Raw genomic sequence first — 22,578 nt, 5'->3', positions numbered from 1 at the left:
AAAAAAATTACATAAATAGGTGAACTATTGGGAAGATCTTCCTAACATAAAGGAAGCTATAAAGAAAAGACTGACCATTTCAATTATGTAAAAATAAAAAAATTATGCTTGGAAAACATTACCTTAAACAAAATGAAACTGTACAAATGTGAAGACTGTGGAGTCCCCATGACTGACCAAAGGCTAATTTTCCTAAGTTATAAAGAGACTTTCCATAACATTAAGACAAAGATCCAACAGGAAAATGGACATGGGATATTGGGAGTTCCACAGAGAAATAATTAAAAATGGCCTTTAAACATGAACAGAATGCCCATCCTTACTCATAAGAGAATACAAAGAAAGACTCCTTTTAGTTTTCAATCGCGAGATTGGTAAATATCAATGTTCGATAACCTGTAGTAGTGAGGACCTGAAGAAACAGGTCCACTTAACGCTTTGCTGGAAAGAGAGTTAATTAGTATAGCCTCTATGGGAAATTTGGTAAGTATTTTCCAGAATTTCAAATACATATACCTAAATGCCAATAGCAAAGTGTGTAAACAAATTATGATTGAAGTCAGGGTGAGAAGGTCTAAAGTCTTAGAATGAGGATATAATATGCCCGTATGAATTGCTCTCCGTGTTCCATTGTTAAATGTGAAAAGTGCAGACCAGTATATACTGTACCCAGTGCAGAGTATGCTGCCATTTGTATAATAAAAGGGGATAATAAATATATCTGTGTAGAAGTATGTGTGTAAATGTAGACTATTTCTGGAAGGAGACATAAGAAAACTAGTAACACTAGCAGCTAGGGTAGAAGGGAACTTTTTTGCTGTATACCTGATACTCATTTAATTTTTGTTCTTTGTGAATGTATTACTTTAAAAATGCAAAAAGAAAAAAATTAAGAGCAGTTAATACTGAAGAAAATCTAAGGAGATTGCAATAACCCTGGCAAATTTACCTGACCTGTAGGGTTTTAACCAAGAAGATTTAGAAGAAGAAAAAAGTGAAACCCAAGTAAAAGAAGCAGAAGATTCAGATTCTGATGATAATATAAAGAGAGGAAAACAGTAAGTTTGTTTTATTTTTTTTTTTTAAAGGAATTTGTTAAAAACTGAGTGTTGCTGGAGGGGAGGGAGTAAGAGGATAGGGTCACTGTGTGATGGGCATTGAGGAGGGCATGTAATACAATGAGCACTGGGTGTTATGTAAGAGAGATGAGCACTGTACTTCTGAAACTAATACACTATATGTTAATTAAACTTAAATTTAAAAATTTTTAAAAATCAAAAAAGGAATTTGTTAAAGAAAACTTTAAAAATGAAGGTAAAGACTACTGAACTTAGTTTTTTTTCTTATTTTGGTTCCTTACTAAGTATAGGAAAGAATCTGTTCCATTTTTCTCTCTTTGACTTTTCTGTATACAGTGCTGTCTGAAATATATTTACTCTTACTATTTTTCTTTCATTTACCTTGCACTCAGCTGTCTTAATTTGTACGGTTTTTTGGTGTCTACACCAAAATGGAACTATAACTACAAAATATTACCTGATTGAATTTCACATACTTTTGTTGAGATAGTTGCAATCTATGTTCAGAAAAGTCTGATATCTTGAAAGGTGCCAAGTTGTAAGTTTTGCACTTTAGAAGAAAGTAGCATTTCATGGAATTAAAATTAAGAAAGTTGGTGGATCTTTACTGTGACAAAAGGAAATATATATTTAAAAAGGAATTTATATTTCACTTGACTTTTGTGTTGCTGCTTAGTATGGACTTTCTGTCGGATTTTGAGATGATGTTGCAGCGGAAAAAAAGCATGAGTGGCAAGCGCAGGCGTAACCGTGATGGTGGGACTTTTATTAGTGATGCTGACGACGTTGTGAGTGCCATGATTGTCAAGATGAATGAGGCTGCTGAGGTGAGACAGGTCACTGATGTTGTCTTCTTTTTTTCCTCATTTAATTGGTTGTGTGGACTTCTAAAGGAAGGGAAGAGAAAAGTATCTATAGACATATAGCTAAAGTAAGACTGGACATGGTCATTTAACTGTGGAAATGTACATGATAAGAGTTTATTATTTTGTTTTCTCGGTAGAATTTTTATAATTAGGAAAAAGCACCCAAGTAAATACTGAAACTTCTTTAATAACAATAACAATATTCTTCTAAATTTAGGCTAATCTGATAGTTTTGTAGGTTTGATTAACACAGACCTAGAATTTGGCATTCTATAAAAAGTTTTATTTTTTAGTTTTCCTTTTAGAAAAAATGTTACTCAGTTTTATTTTAAAGTTTAGAATTATAGTGGTTACAGTTCGTTATTAACAATAAATATTGCTTTTTTAAAAAACATTTTTTTTCCTGGATAGGAAGACAGACAGTTGAACAATCAAAAAAAGCCAGCACTGAAAAAATTAACATTATTACCTACTGTGGTTATGCACCTTAAAAAGTAAGTATTTGATTTCCTTGTAAAATTTTTTTCTTTTAATGGAATATATTCGAACTATGTACTTGTGTTCTAGAGATGTTACTTAATGACTGCCATCTATCAATTCACAGAATAATAATAATGGAAAGAATTTCCTATATTGTGTTACTTCCTCACATTTTTTTAAAAATTAAATTTAAAAAATTTTAAGAGGTAGGTAAGGGGCAGAGGGAGAAAGAGAATCTTAAGCAGGCCCCATGTCTAGCTTGGAGCGCAAGATGCAGGGCTTGATCTCATGACCTGAGCTGAAATCAAGAGTCAGATGCTTAACTGATGGAGCCATCCAGGTGAGCCAGCCCCTCACAAATTTTTCTTAAACCTTGATGTGTGATACAAACAGAACAAATAGCAAACTGACACTAAGGAAAGAAAAGCATATAAACCATTACTTTTGTTCTTATTAGACTCTTTTTTTTTTTTTTTCTTATTAGACTCTTATCGCATCTCTTCCCAGTGTGATTGAGCACAGAGCAAATTCTGGGGGACTACTTGAAGCATGTATTGTAGGAGGCTTATATGACCAGTTATATTATGAAGTATATCACCAATCCTACCTTTTTTGATAGACATTGATAGTAGGCTTTTTCATTGGTTTACTCCTATTCCTGAGCAACTTTGATTTTTCCTTAAACCCAACCATATCGTACTTTGGATGGCTGAAGAAATGTATTAGTACATCAGTGAGCCAACAGCATGGTCTAGAATTTTGACTAGAAAATGGAGATTTCGTATGTATAATATTGTCATGTTTTCTGTTAATATAATTGATTCTGTACATAAAATTGAATTTAAATAGCATTTCATTGGAATGTGTTTTTCTGCTAGAAGAATAGTATTCTCCTTGGTATCTTGCAAAGAATAGCACAGTTCTCGGTTCTCTTACCTAAACCGGTTTGAGAATCTCTATTGGAGATTGATAGATTATTGATAGATTAAACATTATTTTTTTTAGTTGTAATAATTGGAGCTCTTTATTCTTACTGCCTATCATTCATATCAGTATTAACTTATCTAGTATGATTCAAGTTTTTAACAAATGACCTTTGCCCATCAAATCTTTTTTTTCTTTTTTTTTTTTTTAAGTAGGAACTAGGGCACCTGACTGGATCAGTGGTTGAACCTTTGGCTCAGGTCATGATCCTGGGGTCTGTCTGCCTGTGTCTCTGCCTCTCTCTGTGTGTCTCTCATGAATAAATAAATAAAAATCTTTTTAAAAAAGAACTAAATTTCATACTGCTTTTGAGATGTGAATAGGTGCTCAGTAAATAATATATACAAATAACTTTAAAAGCAGTTTATGGAAATACTACTAAATATATAAGAAAATTCAAAGGAAGCTATGGTAGAACCAAAGTTCATAGACTTGACTTTTTTTTTCTTTCTTTTTTTTTTTTTAATTAACTGCAGGCAGGACCTTAAAGAAACATTTATCGACAGTGGTGTGATGTCTGCCATCAAAGAATGGCTCTCCCCTCTACCAGATAGGAGTTTGCCAGCACTAAAGATTCGAGAGGAGCTGTTGAAGATTCTGCAAGAGGTTAGAGGCAGATAATCTGTATGTTTTTCATTAATAATCTGATGTGGTTTGTATAGTCACAGCCTCTGTGACTACATGTCACTATGTGCTTATACACTCTGCCATATTTTGCCAGAGGAAGGGGTTTCACTAGAAACATACCAAATAAAATGAGCATAAAAAGGAAGGCCTTATAAAATTTCATGTAACTATAGTATTGAAGGAAAATGATTTTGGAGTTGCTATTATCTGAGAGGAGGTAGTGGCCATGTTCTAGGGACGCACTTGGAGTAGAAAAGGCACCAAATTCGGATATAAACTTGCATGTGAATCTTGAGCTGGGCCACCTTTATATGGCTGTGACACCTTGGGCAAGCTACTTAACTTCTGAAGGAATTCCCAAGGAACTTCCTATGTGCTCTGTGTTCATACATATATTGATTCATTTATTCCTCACAACAGACCTGCAAGGTAGGTGTATTGTTTTCATTCTACAGATGAGGAAATTAAGACTCAGAGAAGTTAAATGACTTGTCCAAGGTCACATAACTAGCAGATGGCTGTGCTTGGGTTCAGACTCAGATCTATTTGATTCAGAGACCTGTACTGATATTTGTATTAAACTGCTGACCTCTGAGTATGGTTAGTTTACACTTTATCACATTAGTTCTGCTTTGAGTCCATGTAATACTGAACTCTCAACTCATGTGAACACAGTGTCTTTGTGTTCAAGATCCTGCAGATCCTGAAAATGGGATTTTTATTACTCCATTGTAAAAAAACCAGGTGTTGGAGGTCTTCTAGGATAGATTGTCAGGACTCCCAGCTTTTGAGTGATTAATGTGTATATATGTGTTTGTATTTCCCAGCTACCTAGTGTGAGCCAGGAGACCCTGAAGCATAGTGGGATTGGACGAGCAGTGATGTATCTCTATAAACACCCCAAGGAATCAAGGTCCAACAAGGATATGGCAGGGAAATTAATCAGTATGTACATTTTGCTTTTTGTTTGTTGTGTTTGTGTATATCAGAAAGACATGTATGTACAAAAGCAAACTATATTTTTACCAATATTCATTTAAAATGAGTTCATGAAGTAGACTAGAAATTTTTTTGGTTAATTTCTTGTGGGTACTAGCTTTTTTAGCTTAGACTTAAAATGTTTCTCAGCATGTTTAAGTATGCTATTAATATTAAGGAGAGCAAATGAAAAGTTTTCTAATCCTGGATCAAGTGCATGTATAGAGAAGAGGGTTAGCATACAGGCCCTAGAGTCAATCATACCTGGGTTCAAATCCTGTATTCACCACCTACTTTATTGCATATCTTTAGGCAAGTGATTTAAGCTCTAAGCCTTGGTTTCCTCCTCTGTAAAACAATTGATATGTTCACTTTGAGTTATAAAAGTTAAATGAGAGGATATATGTAAAGCACGTAGTAAGACCTCTAGAAATGTTAGCCACTAGTGCTCTTGCTACTTTTACAACGGTCTCCAGAGCCTTTTGCATGTTCTTATTTAATGATAACAGAAATCCAGGAGTCTTAACTGGAATTCATCTAATCAGTTACCATATCATTTATGAAATCCTTCAGTTTTAAGAATATAAACCATGTGTGTTTTTGTTGTTATCCTTAATTCTTCCTGTGCTCCATGTTGCAAAGGAATTTTTTTTAGAACTTTAAGGGTATATTAAACAAAAATACTCCTATATGTGAATACAGTAATTATTTTTTTATTTTTTTTTTTTACTTATGATAGTCACAGAGAGAGAGAGAGAGAGAGGCAGGGACACAGGCGGAGGGAGAAGCAGGCTCCATGCACCGGGAGCCTGACGTGGGATTTGATCCCGGTCTCCAGGATCGCGCCCTGGGCCAAAGACAGGCGCCAAACCGCTGCGCCACCCAGGGATCCCCTACAGTAATTATTTTTACACTGAATTTTTGAGATTATCAAAATTTTTTAGAGAATTTTTTTATAAACTACATTTTTGATTTTGTTAATAATCTGTGGTATGCTAGTATATGATAAACCTCTAATGCCCTTTTTTTAAAAGATTTTATTTATTTATTTATTTATTCATGAGAGACACAGAGAGAGAGAGGCAGAGAAGACACAGCGGGAGAAGCAGGCTCCTCGCAGGGAGCTTGATGTGGGACTCGATCCCTGGACTGGGATCACACCTTGAGCTGAAGGCAGATGCTCAACCGCTGAGTCACCCGGGTGTCCCAAACTTCTTTTTTTTTTTATTTTTTTTATTTATGATAGTCACAGAGAGAGAGAGAGAGAGAGAGAGAGGCAGAGACACAGGCAGAGGGAGAAGCAGGCTCCATGCACCGGGAGCCCGACGTGGGATTCGATCCCGGGTCTCCAGGATCACGCCCTGGGCCAAAGGCAGGCGCCAAACCGCTGCGCCACCCAGGGATGGGTGTCCCAAACTTCTAATGCCCTCAGAGACTCCCTGCTTTCTATACTCTGTGAAGGTTCTTTATTGTTTTGATGATATATTAAATGCAGCAGTAAGCTATGTTGTGTTTGAGAACAAAAACATCACTTGGCACCCTTGGACTTTTACTGGCTAAACGGTGGGCATGTAGTACTTCAGTTCATCATCATGTCACTGTAGCAGCTTTCTTAGACTTAGTGAAATCTAGACTCGGTGCTGCACTGTTAAAAGTGCAATTTTTGAAGATTTAGACCATTTGGCAAGTAATAAGGGAGCTTATTTTTGGTTAGAATAGGAAGGTATAAGAATTTTGAGATTTTCTATTTTCAGTAGAGTAAATTTACAAATTAGGCCGTCATTGAAATGTCAGCACAGCTAATTGATGACTGTCAAAGTGAGTCAGATATTACTTTCTTTAAATCTCTGTGGTGGCTATAAGCTTAAATGACTTTTTGACACTGAATTTTCTGAATCCCCTGAAGCAGATTATAATACTGGTATTACATGCTGTGTGTATCCTCAAATGGTCCTAAAATAATGGTATATTTAGGGAAAGAATATTCTAAATGCCTGGAATATTACATCACACAAGGGTGTGATTATTTCAGGGAATGGTAGCAAAAATGCTACTTTCTAGTCTAACTAAATGATTTTTCCTTGTTACAGATGAATGGTCACGGCCTATATTTGGTCTTACCTCAAACTACAAAGGTATGACAAGAGAGGAAAGAGAGCAAAGAGATCTAGAACAAATGCCTCAACGACGGAGAATGAATAGGTATGAAGAGTAAATACTGTTCACATAACTCATTTGTTTTGTAAATAAGGTCATTAAGAATCCTCCAGGGTGATAGGATTTTTATTTTTTCTTTCAACTTGATATGTCTGTGTATTTCATACCCTTTTAGTTTAAATGTGGTACTGTAATAAGGCCCACACTCCCTCCTTGTTTGGTTCTATCTGGTGGAATGTGGCCCATGCCACAGTTTCAGAGGTTGCTTATGTTGTTTCAACCAGTTGCAGAAAAAAAACTTTCTCAGGCCCATTTTCACTTTCTTAGGAGGAAAAAAAAAATGGCTACTGGTTCAGTTGGTATCAGCAAACTGAATACAGTTGCATCCAGAATGACAGGATTATAAATTACAAAAATGGCAGTTACTGCTCACCCATGATGAAATCTGGTGTGCAAGTAATCATTAAAAGAAGTGGTACTTTTACAATATTTGGAGTAATTTTTCCAGATCCAGTGTAAAGGACCTAATTATGGTCTGAGTTTGATGTTTTGCTTTGCTGGTTTTTTTCTTAGTTATAAGGTTCTAATATTCCTGGCATCTTTTTTCACAGCACTGGTGGTCAGACACCCCGAAGAGACCTGGAAAAGGTGCTGACAGGGGAAGAGAAGTAAGACTTAAAAATTTATTTTTTCTTAAGCTTAATATAGAGACTCTTCTGCTTGCTGCTTTAAGAAAAGTTGCAAATGAAACAATGTTCACGGGGCACCTGGGTGACTCAGTGGTTGAACATCTGGCTTCGGCTCAGTTCATGATCCTGGGGTCCTGGGATCGAGTCACGCATCAGGCTCTTCAAAGGGAGCCTGCTTCTCTGCCTGTGTCTCTGCCCCTCTCTATTCTCTCATGAATAAATAAATAAAATTTAAAAAAAAAAGAAAGTTCATATTAGTGGGGGATGATTTTCAGTTTAAGATTTATTGAATATCCACAAATACAGTGGTATAAGGATATAAGATTGAGAAATAGTTCATTCTGTAAAGATTTTTTACTTCTTGATATGTGCTAGACTCTATTAAGCCCCGGGAATACAAAATTGAATTAAAAAATAGTCCATGCTCATAAAATGTGTATAGAGAGTTTATAAATGAAGGTGAGAGCTTAAGTAAAGACATGGGTTATCATGCAAGGCCCACTCTAGGAATGGCAAGTAGACTAAAGCAGTTGAGCAGTAGTATGGTATGTGAGGAGGTAGGAGATGAGTTCAGGAGTGGAGATGTGGGCCGAATTTTGAAGGGCTTTAGATCAAGACAAGGAATTGTCACTCCTCTTTGATTCCAAGTTGTCAGATTTGATTTGGAGCACTGGTGCTGGTGTCATCGTGGTGCAGGGTGGGTTAGAGTACAGAGGAGCTGAAAGCAGTGAAACTTGAGGTGGTGATGGGGCAGCAGAAGGCTAGAAGACTTAGTGGAGCAAATTACCAAGAGTTGGTGACTCTGTGGGCGAGGAGTTTGGCTAACGTTGACCAACCAGAATTTTGCCCCAAGTTACTGAGACTTGATGGTGTTACCATTTGCTCAAATGGAGAGGAAGAGTATATTTTGAGAACGTAGGTGCGTTCTGTTTGGACCATAGTAAATGAGATATTTCTATGAATATCGTGAGTCTAAAACTTGGACACTGGGCCTAGAGACATAATAGATTTGACAGTTATTTCCACAGAAAAGATACGGAATCCACAAAGTATAGAGAGTAGGAAATAATCCGCACCACTCTGAGAAGGGGTGTGGCCAGTGCAGGTGAGTGTGTGCTGTCCTGCACATAGGAGACCCTAGAGAGAATGAGGCCAGGCTGGAGAGGGGCTGTGGCAAAGAGCCTGGGCTGTGGCCAAGGCTGCAGAGGGCTTTGTGCAGTGAGTGTGGGCAGACTGCAAAAGGAGAAAAGGATAGGGGTTAGGAGGTACCGATGTTGGGGGTTTATGGATAGGTTTGATGATGGGGCAGGTGGCAGCTTCAGGGGAGAATAAGGTAGGAGAATTTTCTTTTGAAGCCACTTAATTTATTCATGTATTTGAAGCTTATGGATGCTTCATGTTAAGAATAAACTCAGGGCACCTGGGTGGCTCAGTCATTTCAGGGTCTGACTCTTGATTTTGGCTCAGATCATGATCTCGGGGTTGTGAGAATGGGTTCCACTCTAGGTGTGGAGCCTGCTTAAGATTCCCTCTCTCCTTCTCCCCTTCTTCCCACGCTCTCTTTTTAAAAAAGGAAAAGAAAACAATTCCACTCCATACAAAGGAATAGAAATGATGTAGAACCTTTTTATCCTTCTCTTCCACCCCAACCTCCCCAGACACAGACACACATATACCCACTCTCCAGTTACCACTAGGGTGAATAGTTACCTAAAGGTTGAGTGATTTGAATGCCCAGACATTTACAGATAGGCTTTACTTTTGAAGGATGCTAGTCTTAATTTGGTCTCAAATCACACCATCAAATGCTGGCAAGGATGTTGAGAAACTAGCTCGCTCATACATTGCTAACTATAAAATGATACAGCTATACTGTGGAAAACAGTTTGGCAGTTGCATATAAAGTTAAACCCGCAACCACCATATGACCCTTCACTTGCACTCCTGGGTTTTTTTTCCCAGAGAAATGAACACTTATGTTTGTGCAAAAACCTGTATGTGAGCATATAGCTTTATTCATGATAGTCCAGAACTGGGACAACAACCCAGGTGTCCTTCAGCAGGTGAATGGTTAAACAAACTGTGGTACATATATACAATAGAAGACAACTCAGCAATTAAATGAACAAAATATTGATAGATGTAACTAACAACTTGAATGGATCCTTAAGGGCATTATGTTTGGTGGACAAAGCCAGTTCCTAGATTACATAGTGTATTTCATTTATAGAACATTCTTTAAATACTAAAATAACAAAATAGATTTGTGGTCACCAGGGATTAGGAGCTAGGCAGATGGGGTAGGAGGGTGGCTATGTTTTGATAAAAGGAAAGGACAGTAGGATGGACCCTTGTGGGGAGTACACAAACCTGCACGTGTGATAAAATTGCATAGAACTAAGAAACACAGACACACAAATGGATGTAAGTAAAACTGGGGAAATGTAAATAAAAATTGATGGACTTTTATCAACATCAATATCCTAGTTCTTGTAGGATAATTTTGCTTGTTGCATGCTTTCCAGTCTTGGAAAGGAAAGGGTCTTGATTATATCTGAAGCTGAGGAGAGGCTAAAAGGAATCCTGAATATGCACAGGAAGTTGGCTTTGGGAGGGAAGGTGAAGAACTTTTAGAGTAATGTGAGTGATAGCGAGATCAGCTAAGATAGCAGCGGGGCAGATTGGGTGACCTGGGAGACAGAGGAAGTTTGAAACACCTGTGCAGCTGAATCAGCTGCACACAACTATGGTTGACTACATAATAGCATGTTCTTCTTTCCATTCTCAGGGCTCTCAGACCTGGAGATCCTGGATTCTGTGCCCGTGCAAGGGTCCCCATGCCCTCAAACAAGGACTACGTTGTCAGACCTAAATGGAACGTGGAAATGGAGTCATCCAGGGTAAGCAAGCAGGGAGATAGCAAGGTAGATCTCAAGTGCAAATTACTATTTTGTCTTTTACTTCGTGTATAATACCTCTTAACAGCTCCTGAGGTTTATCTGATTTAAAGAGAGCTGTTTTCTGGTCTCTTAGCGAGCTTGATCATTCCTTGCTTATGAGCTTCACTTCAGACTTAAGTAACCTTATCAAGCCAGGAAGTTTCTTCTTACCCCTTTATTTCAACTGAATCATAAAGCCTAAAGTGTTCTTATGCAGTCATTTTTTAGAACTGTGAGAAACAGACCTCCCTACTTCTGCAATCTACCCTTCCCTTTCTCTTCAACTGTTTTAAGTAATTCTGTTGTGAAATATTTACGGTAGACACTTCCTCTGTCATCATTGTAAATACTACTCCATGATCTTCATTGCTCTTCAGTAATCTTTTTTTATTCTCCATTCAAACTACTCTTTCTAGCCTGGTATTCTTAAAAAGGGCCTAAGCCGATTGGAAAAGCATAAGAGGCGATTTGCAGAACAGAAACGACTCAGCAAAGTGCATCGTGCTGTCAAGTTCAGCATTGAAGGCAACAGGATGCCCCTGTAGTCCTGGCCCTACCAGAGTGTATCCGGGAGGTATCCCCAAGGAAGCATGCTCTGTGCATGAGCTTGAATTGTCAGCAGCTAGAGTGAAAACAAGTGTGCGTGTGCTTTCTTAACCAGAAAAGGCCCAGCCCACTTTTAGTTACTAAAATAATGGCCTTTAACAAACACTTTGTGACTTTCGAGTCCTATTGAATATTTATAAATTGATATGGAAGTTCCTTCCTTTATCAGTACCCCAGAAACTCATAGATAATTAATTCCTTGAGAAGCATCTTGATTTTCATGTTACCCATTTTTTATTAAAAAAGCTTTTTTAGGGTCAAGAATCATAGTGGTCTCCATAACAGGCATGTAAAGTGATGAGTAGCTTCTTGGTGGAAGGGAGGTGACTTTTTTCCACCATTGTCAGTGGCCCAGCATTGTGCATTTGCAAAGACCCATCACATAAAGCCTTACACTGAATATTTGATAAATGTAATTAGTACATACTTAATACATGGTCAGAAATGAAAGCATTGGGGCCATTCCTTAAAGCCAGACTCACTCCCTGCTGTGCTCTGAGATGATAGCGGTACCTCTGTGTAGCAGTGTGCTCTTGAGAGTCTGTGTTGCCTTCCTTTTGTGACTTTTCCATGACCCTGCTTGGGCAGCTTTTTTCACGGACTACACTCACCTTTGTGCCAGTTCATTTTTGCTGTTATGCTGCAATCAAAACAAAGCACATTTTCTTACTTATTGAGAATAAATGAAAGGTAGAGCACTACTACTTCAGTGCCAAGAACTTTTTTGTACTTCCTTACCTTTTTCTTGTACTTCCTTACCTTTTTTTTGTACTTCCTTACCTTTTTTTGTACTTTTATCTATATCCACATCCCTTGATACTCCTTCTCTTCCTCAACTGCCCCTCTTTCTTTTTAATTTTATTTTTTTCACTGTCTTTTCCCTATTACTATCCCTCTCTTACTAGTATTTTTTCTTCCCCAGCACACTTCCATTTGAGAATTGAGAACAAAATAAGGCAAAGAAATTGTAATAAAATCTCAGTGGCCAGTCTTTGGAAGCCTAGCTGTGTGTCTTGAAGGACACTTGCCCGTTTGCCACTGTTGCTGGTTCTGATCCCGTTCAGCCAGTAGGTGACAGACAGGTGGGAAGAAGTGGCCCAGCCTCCTGGTAAAGCAGAGAGGTGACTAACAGGAGGAGAGGAAAATTCAAACTGAATTCCTTTGCTTCATCCCAGCACTCCCAAGATCATAACGTGCCAATCTAGGCCCAAGTCTGGCTAATTAGAGCTCGGTCAAAAAAAATAAGGCATGTTTTAGGGTCTGGTAGTTTCATGTTTCATTTTAGGGTATTGTCCTTAAACCCCCTGACACTATTTCCCTGTTTGGGAAAAGTCCTTACAGATTTACTTAGGGCTTTCACATTGCAGACACTAATAAGTATTATTATAAAATGTATTTTCCAGAGAGAAAATTGGAGTGAGTAAATGGCTTTCAAATGAAACTCTTTTTGTTTTAAATGTCATTTATTTTTGAAATTATATAAGTAAACATAAAACACTGTAGAATAACCCCATTTCCAAAGCCCTGCTCTTCCTTGAAGTTCCCACTGTTAACAGTTTGATGTGTTAAATGTATTTCTAATAATGCTTAAAACCTGTTTTTTTTTCTGGTTATAATTATAGAAAAATTTGAGATTATAAAGACTAAAGACCATTCAAAAGCAGTTTGATAGAATTTTGCCCTTTTTTCCTATGGATACTTTTCACAAAATTATACTGTACATAACTTTGATCCCTTCCCCTCGTTAAATCACCTTATCATTTATAACAGCTGCACAATAGTCTATCATGTGAATATATAATTTGTTTATTCCTCTATGGTTTCTGATTTTCACTCCTCTAAGTAATACAGTAACCTACACTACATTGTATGTTTATATGTTAATTTATTCCATGGAGTGGTTTTAGGATAACAGTAAAATGACAAAAGCATTGTATGTTTTTATATAAACTTTTATGCAGAAAGCACAAATAAAATTAAAGTCACTTGTAATTCCATCACACCTTAGTATTAACATTTTGGGTTATTTCCTTTTTGTCCTTTTTATATTGTACATAAACATTACTGGTTTTGTGGTTTGGTGTTTTTGTTTTCAACTTTTATGCAAAATTGTTGTTTTATACTTTGTTGGATTTGTGTTTTACTTAACGTGGTAAAAATTCATTGAAGTAAACCTTCTGTGACTTAATACTGTGTCACAATACAGTTGTACCATAATTTTTTTTTAAGCAAACCCATCTTGCTAATCTTTTCAGCTGCTTTTGTTTTTTTTACTGATAAAACAGTGCAGCATACACTTTTAATGTCCTAAAGAGATAGTACAGAGTTGAATCAGTAGAGAGGTCATTGAATTTGGCATGTTGGGTACTAGATCCTGTGTATTCTCAGGCTTGGGGAAACTAGGTGTCTGCCAAGCTACAAGTCTTTAAAAAGTTATATAACTGGGAGTGGATCAATGTGACTTGGGTGTGTCCCTTTTGCAGAGGCTAGAGGGCCTAGGTTCTTAGAGAGTCCTGGGAGACCTTCCTGCTGGCATATAGACTGCTGGCAGTTGGGTAATTGGTGGAGATCTGAGCAGGTAAGGCTTCTGATGTGGACTACTATAAGTACTAAGCATCAGGACATATTGTCTGAAGGGAGGTCACATGTTTAGAACTGTCCAGGAAATCAAGGGATTTAGATGATATTCATCTGAGAACCAGTATTTATATTAACTCAAAGTACTAGTGCCAAGTGTTAATTTGACATAAATAATTGGACTTGGGATTATTTTAGAAAGTCTAGGGTGGATGATCAGTGTGACTCTTGTTCAAGACTGACTTAAGGTTCCTTGCTGCTGTCTGAGGTGCACGCTGGGTCTGGAGGTGGGATGAGACTTGGGAGACTCCTCAACTCAAAGGAACATCACCATACTGGTAACTGACCCCAGTCTCTCCTGGGCCCTGCCTTCCTTTAGGAGCCTTGGAATTGAGTTTCACAGGTGATTCAGTAATAAACATTTGGGGAGAAGTAGAAAAATTCTTCTCTTATTAAACCACTCAACATTCTTAGAGATCACAATTGTCAGTAACATTATTGTCAACAAGAAGAGTTCCCCCTGGTCTTTGACAGACTTAAGCATATCCAAAGGTATCAATTTCTTGGAGACTACATCTTTTCCAGACACGCAGAAATTATAAAAGAAGTAATGTAACAACTAAACTTTTAAACATAGAAGGCAAGCAGGAAGATAAGAAGTAGTAAGTCCCTTGGATCAAAAGACTTCATTTACTTTTCTTTTTGTGTCACATATATTTATTTAACATAAATGTAATTGGTTTCAAAGTAGTAGTAATACTAGTTAATAGCTGATATTTATTTTGAGCACTGTGTGCTGATATTTGACACTATTATCTCATTTATTTCTCTCAGCTGTCCTGAAAGGAATACGGACCAGGGGCCTGATTTGTCCAGGGTTCTAGAACTTGCTGAGGCAAACTGAGGATCACTCCAAGTCTGAAACTAGAGCTCCAGAATTAATGGGTTCACTTTATTTATCCTCTCACTTCATTCATTAGGCTTATCTTTTACTCAGATGATTTTCCTTGCCTTAGAAGATCATTATTCTTCATGCCAGTGCTGTTGGGAGGTGAATGTCAAGTGTTCAGCTCCATGTTTGACCTTTAAAAGGAAAAAGCACATAGTCAAAATGTAATTTAATGGAATTGAGGAGATCATAGTTGAAATTTTCCTCCTTTCATCTAGAAACTTTCTAAAGACTGAGGCCAAATTTTAAAATAAGACACAGCTGTTATGCTTCATTGAGAATGTTTAATATGTGTACATTGCTAAGGCTGGTGTGTATACTTGATCTTTTTTCTGAGGTCACCAAAGCATATTGTGATTATTCCAGAGATAGCAGCTCTTCTGACTATGAACTTTAAGATAAAAAAAGATGAAAGACAAAACTAGATTTGTTTCAATAATTTGCTCTTTAATTTTTACCCCACTCTTAGTTTCAGGGGACCTCCAAGAAGGGTATCAGTCGACTGGATAAACAGATGAGAAAGTTCACAGATATCAGGAAAAAAAGCAGATCTGCACACGCAGTGAAAATCAGCATCGAGGGCAATAAAATGCCATTGTGACCTTGCATGGGACGTGTCCCCATCTCTAAGAAATGCGCAATGGACTCTTTGGAGAAAGAAGATGATATTTTAAAAAATTTTTTTAGTGTATCTGTAAATGGTTCTGCTTGTATCAAATGTTGTCATAGAACTCACATTTCTCTCACTTGTATTTAAAAACTGTTTGTTGTGTACTTTGTACAGAAGAAAACTTACTAGTCATACTTCTATAAACTTTACACAATAAAGTTCCATTCTGTTTTGGGGGGCTGTCTCTTCATTGTCTTAGAGGATGTATTCTTAGTAGGGATAAAAATTGGTTCTTGATGGGGGGAAAAAATCTCAGATATTACAATGGCTCTGACCTTCTGTCTTCTGTGTCCAGCCTTCCCGACTGTGGTATAATAAGGAATTTCTCTGGTCTCTGTCTTGGGTTCCTGACAAGGAGCTTCTAAAACCTTTGGTATTTCCAGGGTGATATGAATGTCTTTGTGATGCTAATGAGGTGACTCTTGGTAGGCCTCTAGAAGCTTTAGGATGGGGCCTGTCACCAATAAGATCTACCACATAATTCAAGGGTTGGGATTTGAGGCAGGCCTACAGGGGAGTGTATTGAATTCAGTCATGTGCCCAGTGATGTATGTAATTGGTCATGCCTGAATTTAAAAACCCCAATTAAAAACTCTGGACACTCAAGCTCAGTGGGGCTTCCTGATTGATGAGCACAGTGACAATCTGAGGTGATGATGTGCCTTCATTTCACAAAGAAGGTGTGGAAGTGGATTCTTCCCAGAACTCGCCCTGTGTCTCTTCATTTGGGTGGTCCTCCTACTTTGAGTCCTTTATAATAAAACTAACCATAAACATAGTGCTTTCCTGAGTTCTGTCATTTTAGCAAATCCTTGAACCTAAGGGAATATGGGAACCCCAAGATTTGTAACCAGTCAAAAATGAGCATGGACCCACTTGCAGCTGGCATCCAAAATTGGATAGTCTTGTGAAGGACTGAGCCCTTTAACCTGAGTGTGATGCTAACTCCAGGTGATTAGTGTCAGAAGTGAATTGGGATATTTTAGTTGAAGTTGAAATGCTGAGAAAGTCTTAACTCTTTCTCTTGTCAGGGAAATTTTAATTACTTGATTTTAACGTTTCCTCATGGGAAGGGTTCTGTAAAAAAGTTGTGAAATACTGCCTTGGAAGAAATGTGGATGTAACTGAAAATCACTACCAATTACTGATAGCAGTTGGGCAGTTGGGTTAGAAATAATTATAGTTTATTACTCTATTCTATTTTTGTGATACCTTAAACTTAATGGTCTCCGCAGATTTAACTATGAAAAAAATCTCTGGTTAGTCAAAATGACTAAATCCAAGAACTAGTTATACATTTCAATTATAAAAGTTCTACTCATACAAATTGGAATAGGCTTTCTAACAGCCTTAATTTTATTTTATTTTTTAAGATTTTATTTATTCGTAAGAGGCAGAGGGAGAAGCAGGCTCCCCTGCAGGGAGCCTGATGTGGGACTCGATCCCAGGACCCCAGGATCACAACCTGAGCCAGATGCTCAACCACTGAGCCACCTAGGTGTCTCTAACAACCTTGATTTTCAAAAAACCATGAAAGTTGTACTTGCCATAAAAGCCTTTGAACACTTATTTGAGAGAGAATGCGAGCACAAGCAGAGGGAGAGGGAGAAGCAGACTCCTGCTGAGGGAGCCTGTTGCTGGGCTCAATCCTGGGACTGGGATCCTGAGCTGAGCTGAGGGCTGATGCTTAACTGTCTGAGCCACTAGGTGCCCCTGCGTTTACTTTCAACAAACAGCACAGATGGGACAGTGAACTGGAAAAGGCAGGTGCATAAAATATTCTCAGATGACTGCTAACTGCTGGGTGGAGATGGAACCAATTATTTTCTACAGTCCTCTTGCTTTATATACAACACCTCAAAAAAAAAAAAAAAAACGTGAGGGCAGTAAAAGCACAGCCACCTGAAGCAGATGTTGATGACCCTGGTCATCGCTAAAAATTCTAAAGAAAGATTTGAGAATCGTGCTTTAAAAAAAGACTTAAAGTTACCAGTATAGCAGTTTGCCACTTGTTGGGGTAAACTCCCAAGTATCTGATGATTTCATATATGTGGTATAAAAAAATACATGGTTATCAGTGAAGTGATAAACATATCTGAGGAATTTAAAATGCTGCAGGAGTTTCTCGGAAAGATCGTTTCTGTATAAATGATCCTTGGTCCATGGGTCAGAACTCTCAAACCTGGCCTAGCAGAACGGCTTTTATTGTTCTTTTTTTAAGTTTTGGAAATTTTCCAAGCCATTTTTTTGCAAGAATGGTAAAATAAACTCCCATATACTCTTCACCTATATTTAACCAATTGTTCACATTTGTAGTATTTATACATGTAACTTGATAATAGCTCGCCTCTTGGTCCCCAAATATGTAAGCATATTTCTCTCTACAAGGACCCTTTGTTTCAGTGTTTGTGGTGGTAACTGACCACTTGGATGGAATGATACAGAATCATTTTTTTACACTTAAATTATTGACTAATTTTATTTTACATTATGTGTAAATATGTAAAATACACATAAAATATGCCCCCTTAAAGGACAGTTTTTAAGTGTACAGTTAGTGGCATTAAGTCCATTCACAGTTGTTTGCAATCATCACTGCCTTTTATCTCCAGAAATCTTTTCATCTTATAAAATGAAAGTACCCATTAAATAGTAACTCACATTCTTTTCCACCTGCCCCAGCGCTGGCAGTCACCATTCTACTTTGTGTCTGGTTTGGACTATTATGTCTCATAAAAATGGAATCATACGTTGTTTACCCTTTGTGACTGGTGTGTTCACTTAGCATAATGTCCTCAAGGTTTGTTCATGTTGAAGCGTGAGTCAGAATTTCCTTCAATTTTAAGTCTGAATAATACTGTATTTTATATATATTTTATATATATATATATATATATATATATATATATATATATATATATATATATGTATACCATGGTTTGTTTATCATTCATCATCTGTTGGTGGCTATTTGGGTGGCTTTTACCTTTTGGCTGTTGTGGACATTGCTGCCATGAATAAGGGAGTGCAAATATTTCTTTGAGACCCTGCTTTCAGTTCTTTCGAGTGTATATCTAGAGGTAGAATTGTTGGATCATAGGGTAATTCTAATATTAAGGAACTGCCGTGCTGTTTTCCAAAACGGCTGCACCATTTTACGTTCCTACCAATAGTGCAGAGTTCTAATTTGTCCACAGCCACATCAACTCTTTTGTTTCTTGGGTTTTGTTTTTGTTTTTTTGATAGTAGCCATCCTAATGAGTGTAAGATGGTATGTCATTGTGGTTTTGACTTAGTTTTCTGATGATTAGTGATATTGAACATCTTTTCATATGCTAATTAGTGCTTTTGTTACCTTCTTGGAGAAAATGCCTATTCAAATATTTTGCCCAAGTAATTTGTGGTTGGAGTTCTGTATAAATTCTGGGTAATAACTTATCAGATAAATAATTTGCAAATACTTTTCCGATTTTTATGAATTGCCATTGCACTCTTTATTCCCATCAAATGGTCTGGGCACCCTTGTCAAGTATCATTTGGCCATGTATACAGGGTTTGTTTCTGGGCTCACTTAACTGTCAGTCTATATGACTGTCTTTGTGCAAGCATGACACTGTTAGGAACAAGAACCAAGTTTTTTACTTGTACATTTTTCGAATTTGAAGTATTCCTCAATGACGTCCTTAGCCTGAGATTCTTTGCCATAGTGCTTAACTGCCACACAGCTGCAACCAACTACTTTATGGAGTTTCCCTCTCTGTTCAGAGGCCTACCCATTCCCCTAACTTTCTGTCATCAACCTTAATTAGGTTGATTTTTGGTGGTTAGCACAAAGGGCCTCCATCAACTTGACACCCATAAGCTCATCACAGTTGGATGCCAGCACACAAAGTTGGTCTTGGTGCTTGTCTTAAGGCTTTGGCAGCTTTGCGAATTTCACATATTAGGCCACCGTGGATGAGGGCAGTTTTCAACACCCCTTGTAAAGCAGTATTAAGGTCCATTACACCTCCAGCAGCAATGCCTTCCTCAGCCACAGTGGTGGACTAGGGTGGAGCCCAATCTTGAGTATATCTGAAACCCCGCCTCTGAGCAACTCATTGGCATGAGGAAAAGAGCAAGAGCACAACATTGTTTTGACTACTATAGCTTTGTAAATTTTGAAATCCAGAAGTGTGAGTCTTCCAACTTTCTTCTTTTTTAAGATTGGTTTAGCTATTTGGGTTCTTTGAGGTTTCATATGAATTCTGAGGTGGATTATTCTGTTTCTTCAGTAAACATTGGGATGTTGATAGCGACTGCATTGGTTCTACAGATCACTCTGGGTATTATTGACATTTTAACAATATTAAGTCTTCCAGTCTATGAACACAGGATGTCTTTCTGTATATTCTCTTTCATTTCTTTGCACAACATTTCAGTGTATGTTCTATGGGCATTTTCTTTGTAGTTGTGTAATTATAACATCCTAAGTTATAAATATTTTTCAGTAATTTCCATCACACTTATCATTTCTTTGTAGTCTACTTGCCTTTATGTTATTGATGTCACAAATTTTAAACCCAGTAAAAGAAGTTATGATAGTGGGTTTTATGTATGTCCATATATTTACCTGTACTGGAAAGATTTACATTTTTGTATGGCTTCAAGTTACTAGTGTCCTTTTAGCCTGAAAGACAACCTTTACTTTTAGCATTTCTTATAGAACTTGTTTAGTGATAGTAAATTTCCATAGCATTTATCCGAGAATGTCTTAATTTCTCCCTAATTTTTGAAGGATAGTTTTGCCAAATAGAGAATTCTTGGTTGACAGAGATTTTATTCTTGCATCACTTTAATTATATCATCCAACTGCTTCCTGGCCTTTTAAAATTGTACCCTGGGAGCCAGAGAGTGACTGACCCCTTTACTAGTAAAATACATTTTTTTGGAGGGTATCAGGTTAACCATTCTTTCAAAATCGCCTTCTCCCCACCCACAGGCACACTACTCTTCCTCTCAAACAGGCAGATTGTCAGGCCAAGCTCCATACAATATCTGTTCTAATCTTCCCCTCTTGTGGTAGCAGAAGTCTTCCAGCCTCAGATGCACAGGTAGAGTGGAGTGTGGAGTAAAGTGTGGAGTAGGTTACTTGTATATAAAAGGATTGCTGAGATGTAGAGAAGTCCTGAGAGGTGGAATTGTCCAGTGTAGACATAGGCTAGAAATGTTATAAAAATGCATGTGTTTCTGTAGTGAGTTGTCTCAAGTTGGCTGATTTTGGTACCATTGAGCTCCACATGCATTTTATATGTTCATTGGTTTTTTTTTTTTTTAAAGAAAGTGATATGTCACAGCATTACCTGTATGTCTCATCTTAAGCAAGCCAAGTACATTAAAATGTAAAGATCTGGGGATCCCTGGGTGGCTCAGCGGTTTATCGCCTGCCTTCGGCCCAGGGTGTGATCCTGGGGTCCCGGGATCAAGTCCCACATCAGGCTCCCTGCATGGAGCCTGCTTCTCCCTCTGTCTGTGTCTCTGCCTCTTTCTCTGTCTCTCATGAATAAATAATAAAAAATCATAATAAAATATTTAAAATGTAAAGATCTGACCAAAACTTCAGGGTGATAGTTTGTAAAAGGATTTACTTAGAAGATTTTTAAAAAATATTCTTGCTGTTGGGGCATCTGAGTGATGCAGTTAAGTGTCCAACTCTTGGTTTTGGCTGAGGTCATGCGATCGAGCCCCCAGTTGGGCTCTGCTCAGCCCAGAGTGTGCTTGAGATGCTCTTATCTTCTCTCCCTCTGTCCCTCCCCCTGTGCTCTCTTTCTCTCAAATAAATCTTAAAATAAAAACATTCTTGCTGCTTTAGAGCAGGATTTGAAAGAGCAACTAGTGAAAACACTGCTCACTAGGAGATGAGGGTTTGAGTCTGTGCTCCCAGGACTAGCTCGGTTCTTACAAAGCATGGGCCCTGGTCCTGTAGGTTCTTTCCATGGTGGAACTGCAGTTATGGGCCCTAAGACAGCTAGCTAGTTATTCCTGGGGTTTATTTGACTAGAGAGCAATAGGCTTTAAATAAAATACTTTGTAAATGTCTTATGAAGATGACATGTTAAAAAGTCAGTGGACTGAAAGTAAAGAGACAGAGCTTGGTCTCCCAAAATGTGAGGATCTCTGTGGTGATGGAAATCAGAGCTCATGGGTTAAGAGTCAGGAGAGAAAGAGAGGTTATGCTTTCCTGCCCTTTGACTTTGGAGAAGGGGTGATTTCTTTATAATTCTCTTCTTTCTTATATATGTTTTGAGAAAAGAAGTTACTTTTTTGGCTAGAGATAGTACAGAAATAGTTTTCCAGGCCAGTTCTGTGTGAGCCTGGCAGAGGTTGGTAAGCACTGGTCTTGTGAGGAACTTACATGGTAGTTGACCAGTGTAGTTGTGGACAACCCTTTCAAGCTGACCTCTTCTGAAACTAGCAGGAGGAAGTAGGACCAAATTAAAGAGGTTGTGAGTTCCCAGGGGTCAAGGACCATATCCATCTGATTGTCACCGTTCAGTTTGTTGAACTGATCTAACATATGGCACTTCACATTTTGACATTGATTGTACTTAATTCTATGAATGATGATATTGTCCCTATTTTACAGATGAAGACAAGAAATCAAGTGCACAAAGATCAAGGTTCCACTCACCTGGTAAGTGGCAGAGCCAGACTTCGAGGTCAGGTCTCCTGATTCCAGATCCCTGGCCACCTCTTCAGCTGGATCTTTTCCACATGAAGTATGTGATAGATTTTATTGTTCAGACTTTCAGTTCTTGGCTTTTATTTTCTGGCTATTTCTAAGTGTTGCTTTACTATTTTTACTGAGGAAGTCAGAAAACCTTGAAGTGGAAAAAGCCATTCAGGGGTTTCCTAAGAAGTAGTGTTCACTATGAAATTTTTTAAAAAGAGATAAAATCTGGTAGACTTTCAGCATAATCATGTTATCCTTAGAGTAG

At 37.8% G+C, this 22,578-nt stretch overlaps 1 protein-coding gene and 1 pseudogene across 6 annotated transcripts in view; one reads left to right on the top strand and one right to left on the bottom strand.

Moving 5' to 3' along the window:
• Positions 1-15,776, top strand: part of IWS1 (interacts with SUPT6H, CTD assembly factor 1) — a 40,154-nt gene extending 24,378 nt beyond the window's left edge. For 4 of the 6 annotated variants that reach the window (XM_055316165.1, XM_055316163.1, XM_055316167.1 and 1 more), the window contains 9 exons: positions 961-1,058; positions 1,756-1,906; positions 2,357-2,439; positions 3,886-4,015; positions 4,864-4,981; positions 7,105-7,216; positions 7,783-7,839; positions 10,649-10,760; positions 15,401-15,776. In XM_055316165.1, the coding sequence (XP_055172140.1) occupies positions 961-1,058; positions 1,756-1,906; positions 2,357-2,439; positions 3,886-4,015; positions 4,864-4,981; positions 7,105-7,216; positions 7,783-7,839; positions 10,649-10,760; positions 15,401-15,532 (993 nt within the window). In that variant the 3' untranslated portion in view covers positions 15,533-15,776. Of the gene's footprint in view, positions 1-960; positions 1,059-1,755; positions 1,907-2,356; positions 2,440-3,885; positions 4,016-4,863; positions 4,982-7,104; positions 7,217-7,782; positions 7,840-10,648; positions 10,761-11,215; positions 11,374-15,400 lie in introns of those variants that run through there. The other 2 variants (XM_055316166.1, XM_055316168.1) reach the window with 2 other exon arrangements.
• Positions 15,777-19,217: 3,441 nt separating this feature from the next.
• On the bottom strand, positions 19,218-22,157 carry LOC129504010 (40S ribosomal protein S12-like; annotated as a pseudogene).
• Positions 22,158-22,578: the final 421 nt, after the last annotated feature.

Source organism: Nyctereutes procyonoides, unplaced genomic scaffold, assembly GCF_905146905.1.
Source record: "Nyctereutes procyonoides isolate TBG_1078 unplaced genomic scaffold, NYPRO_anot_genome, whole genome shotgun sequence".
Classification (NCBI taxonomy): Eukaryota; Metazoa; Chordata; class Mammalia; order Carnivora; family Canidae; genus Nyctereutes; species Nyctereutes procyonoides.
Note: the sequence above shows the minus strand (reverse complement) of the source record. Positions and strands in the feature narration are given on the sequence as shown.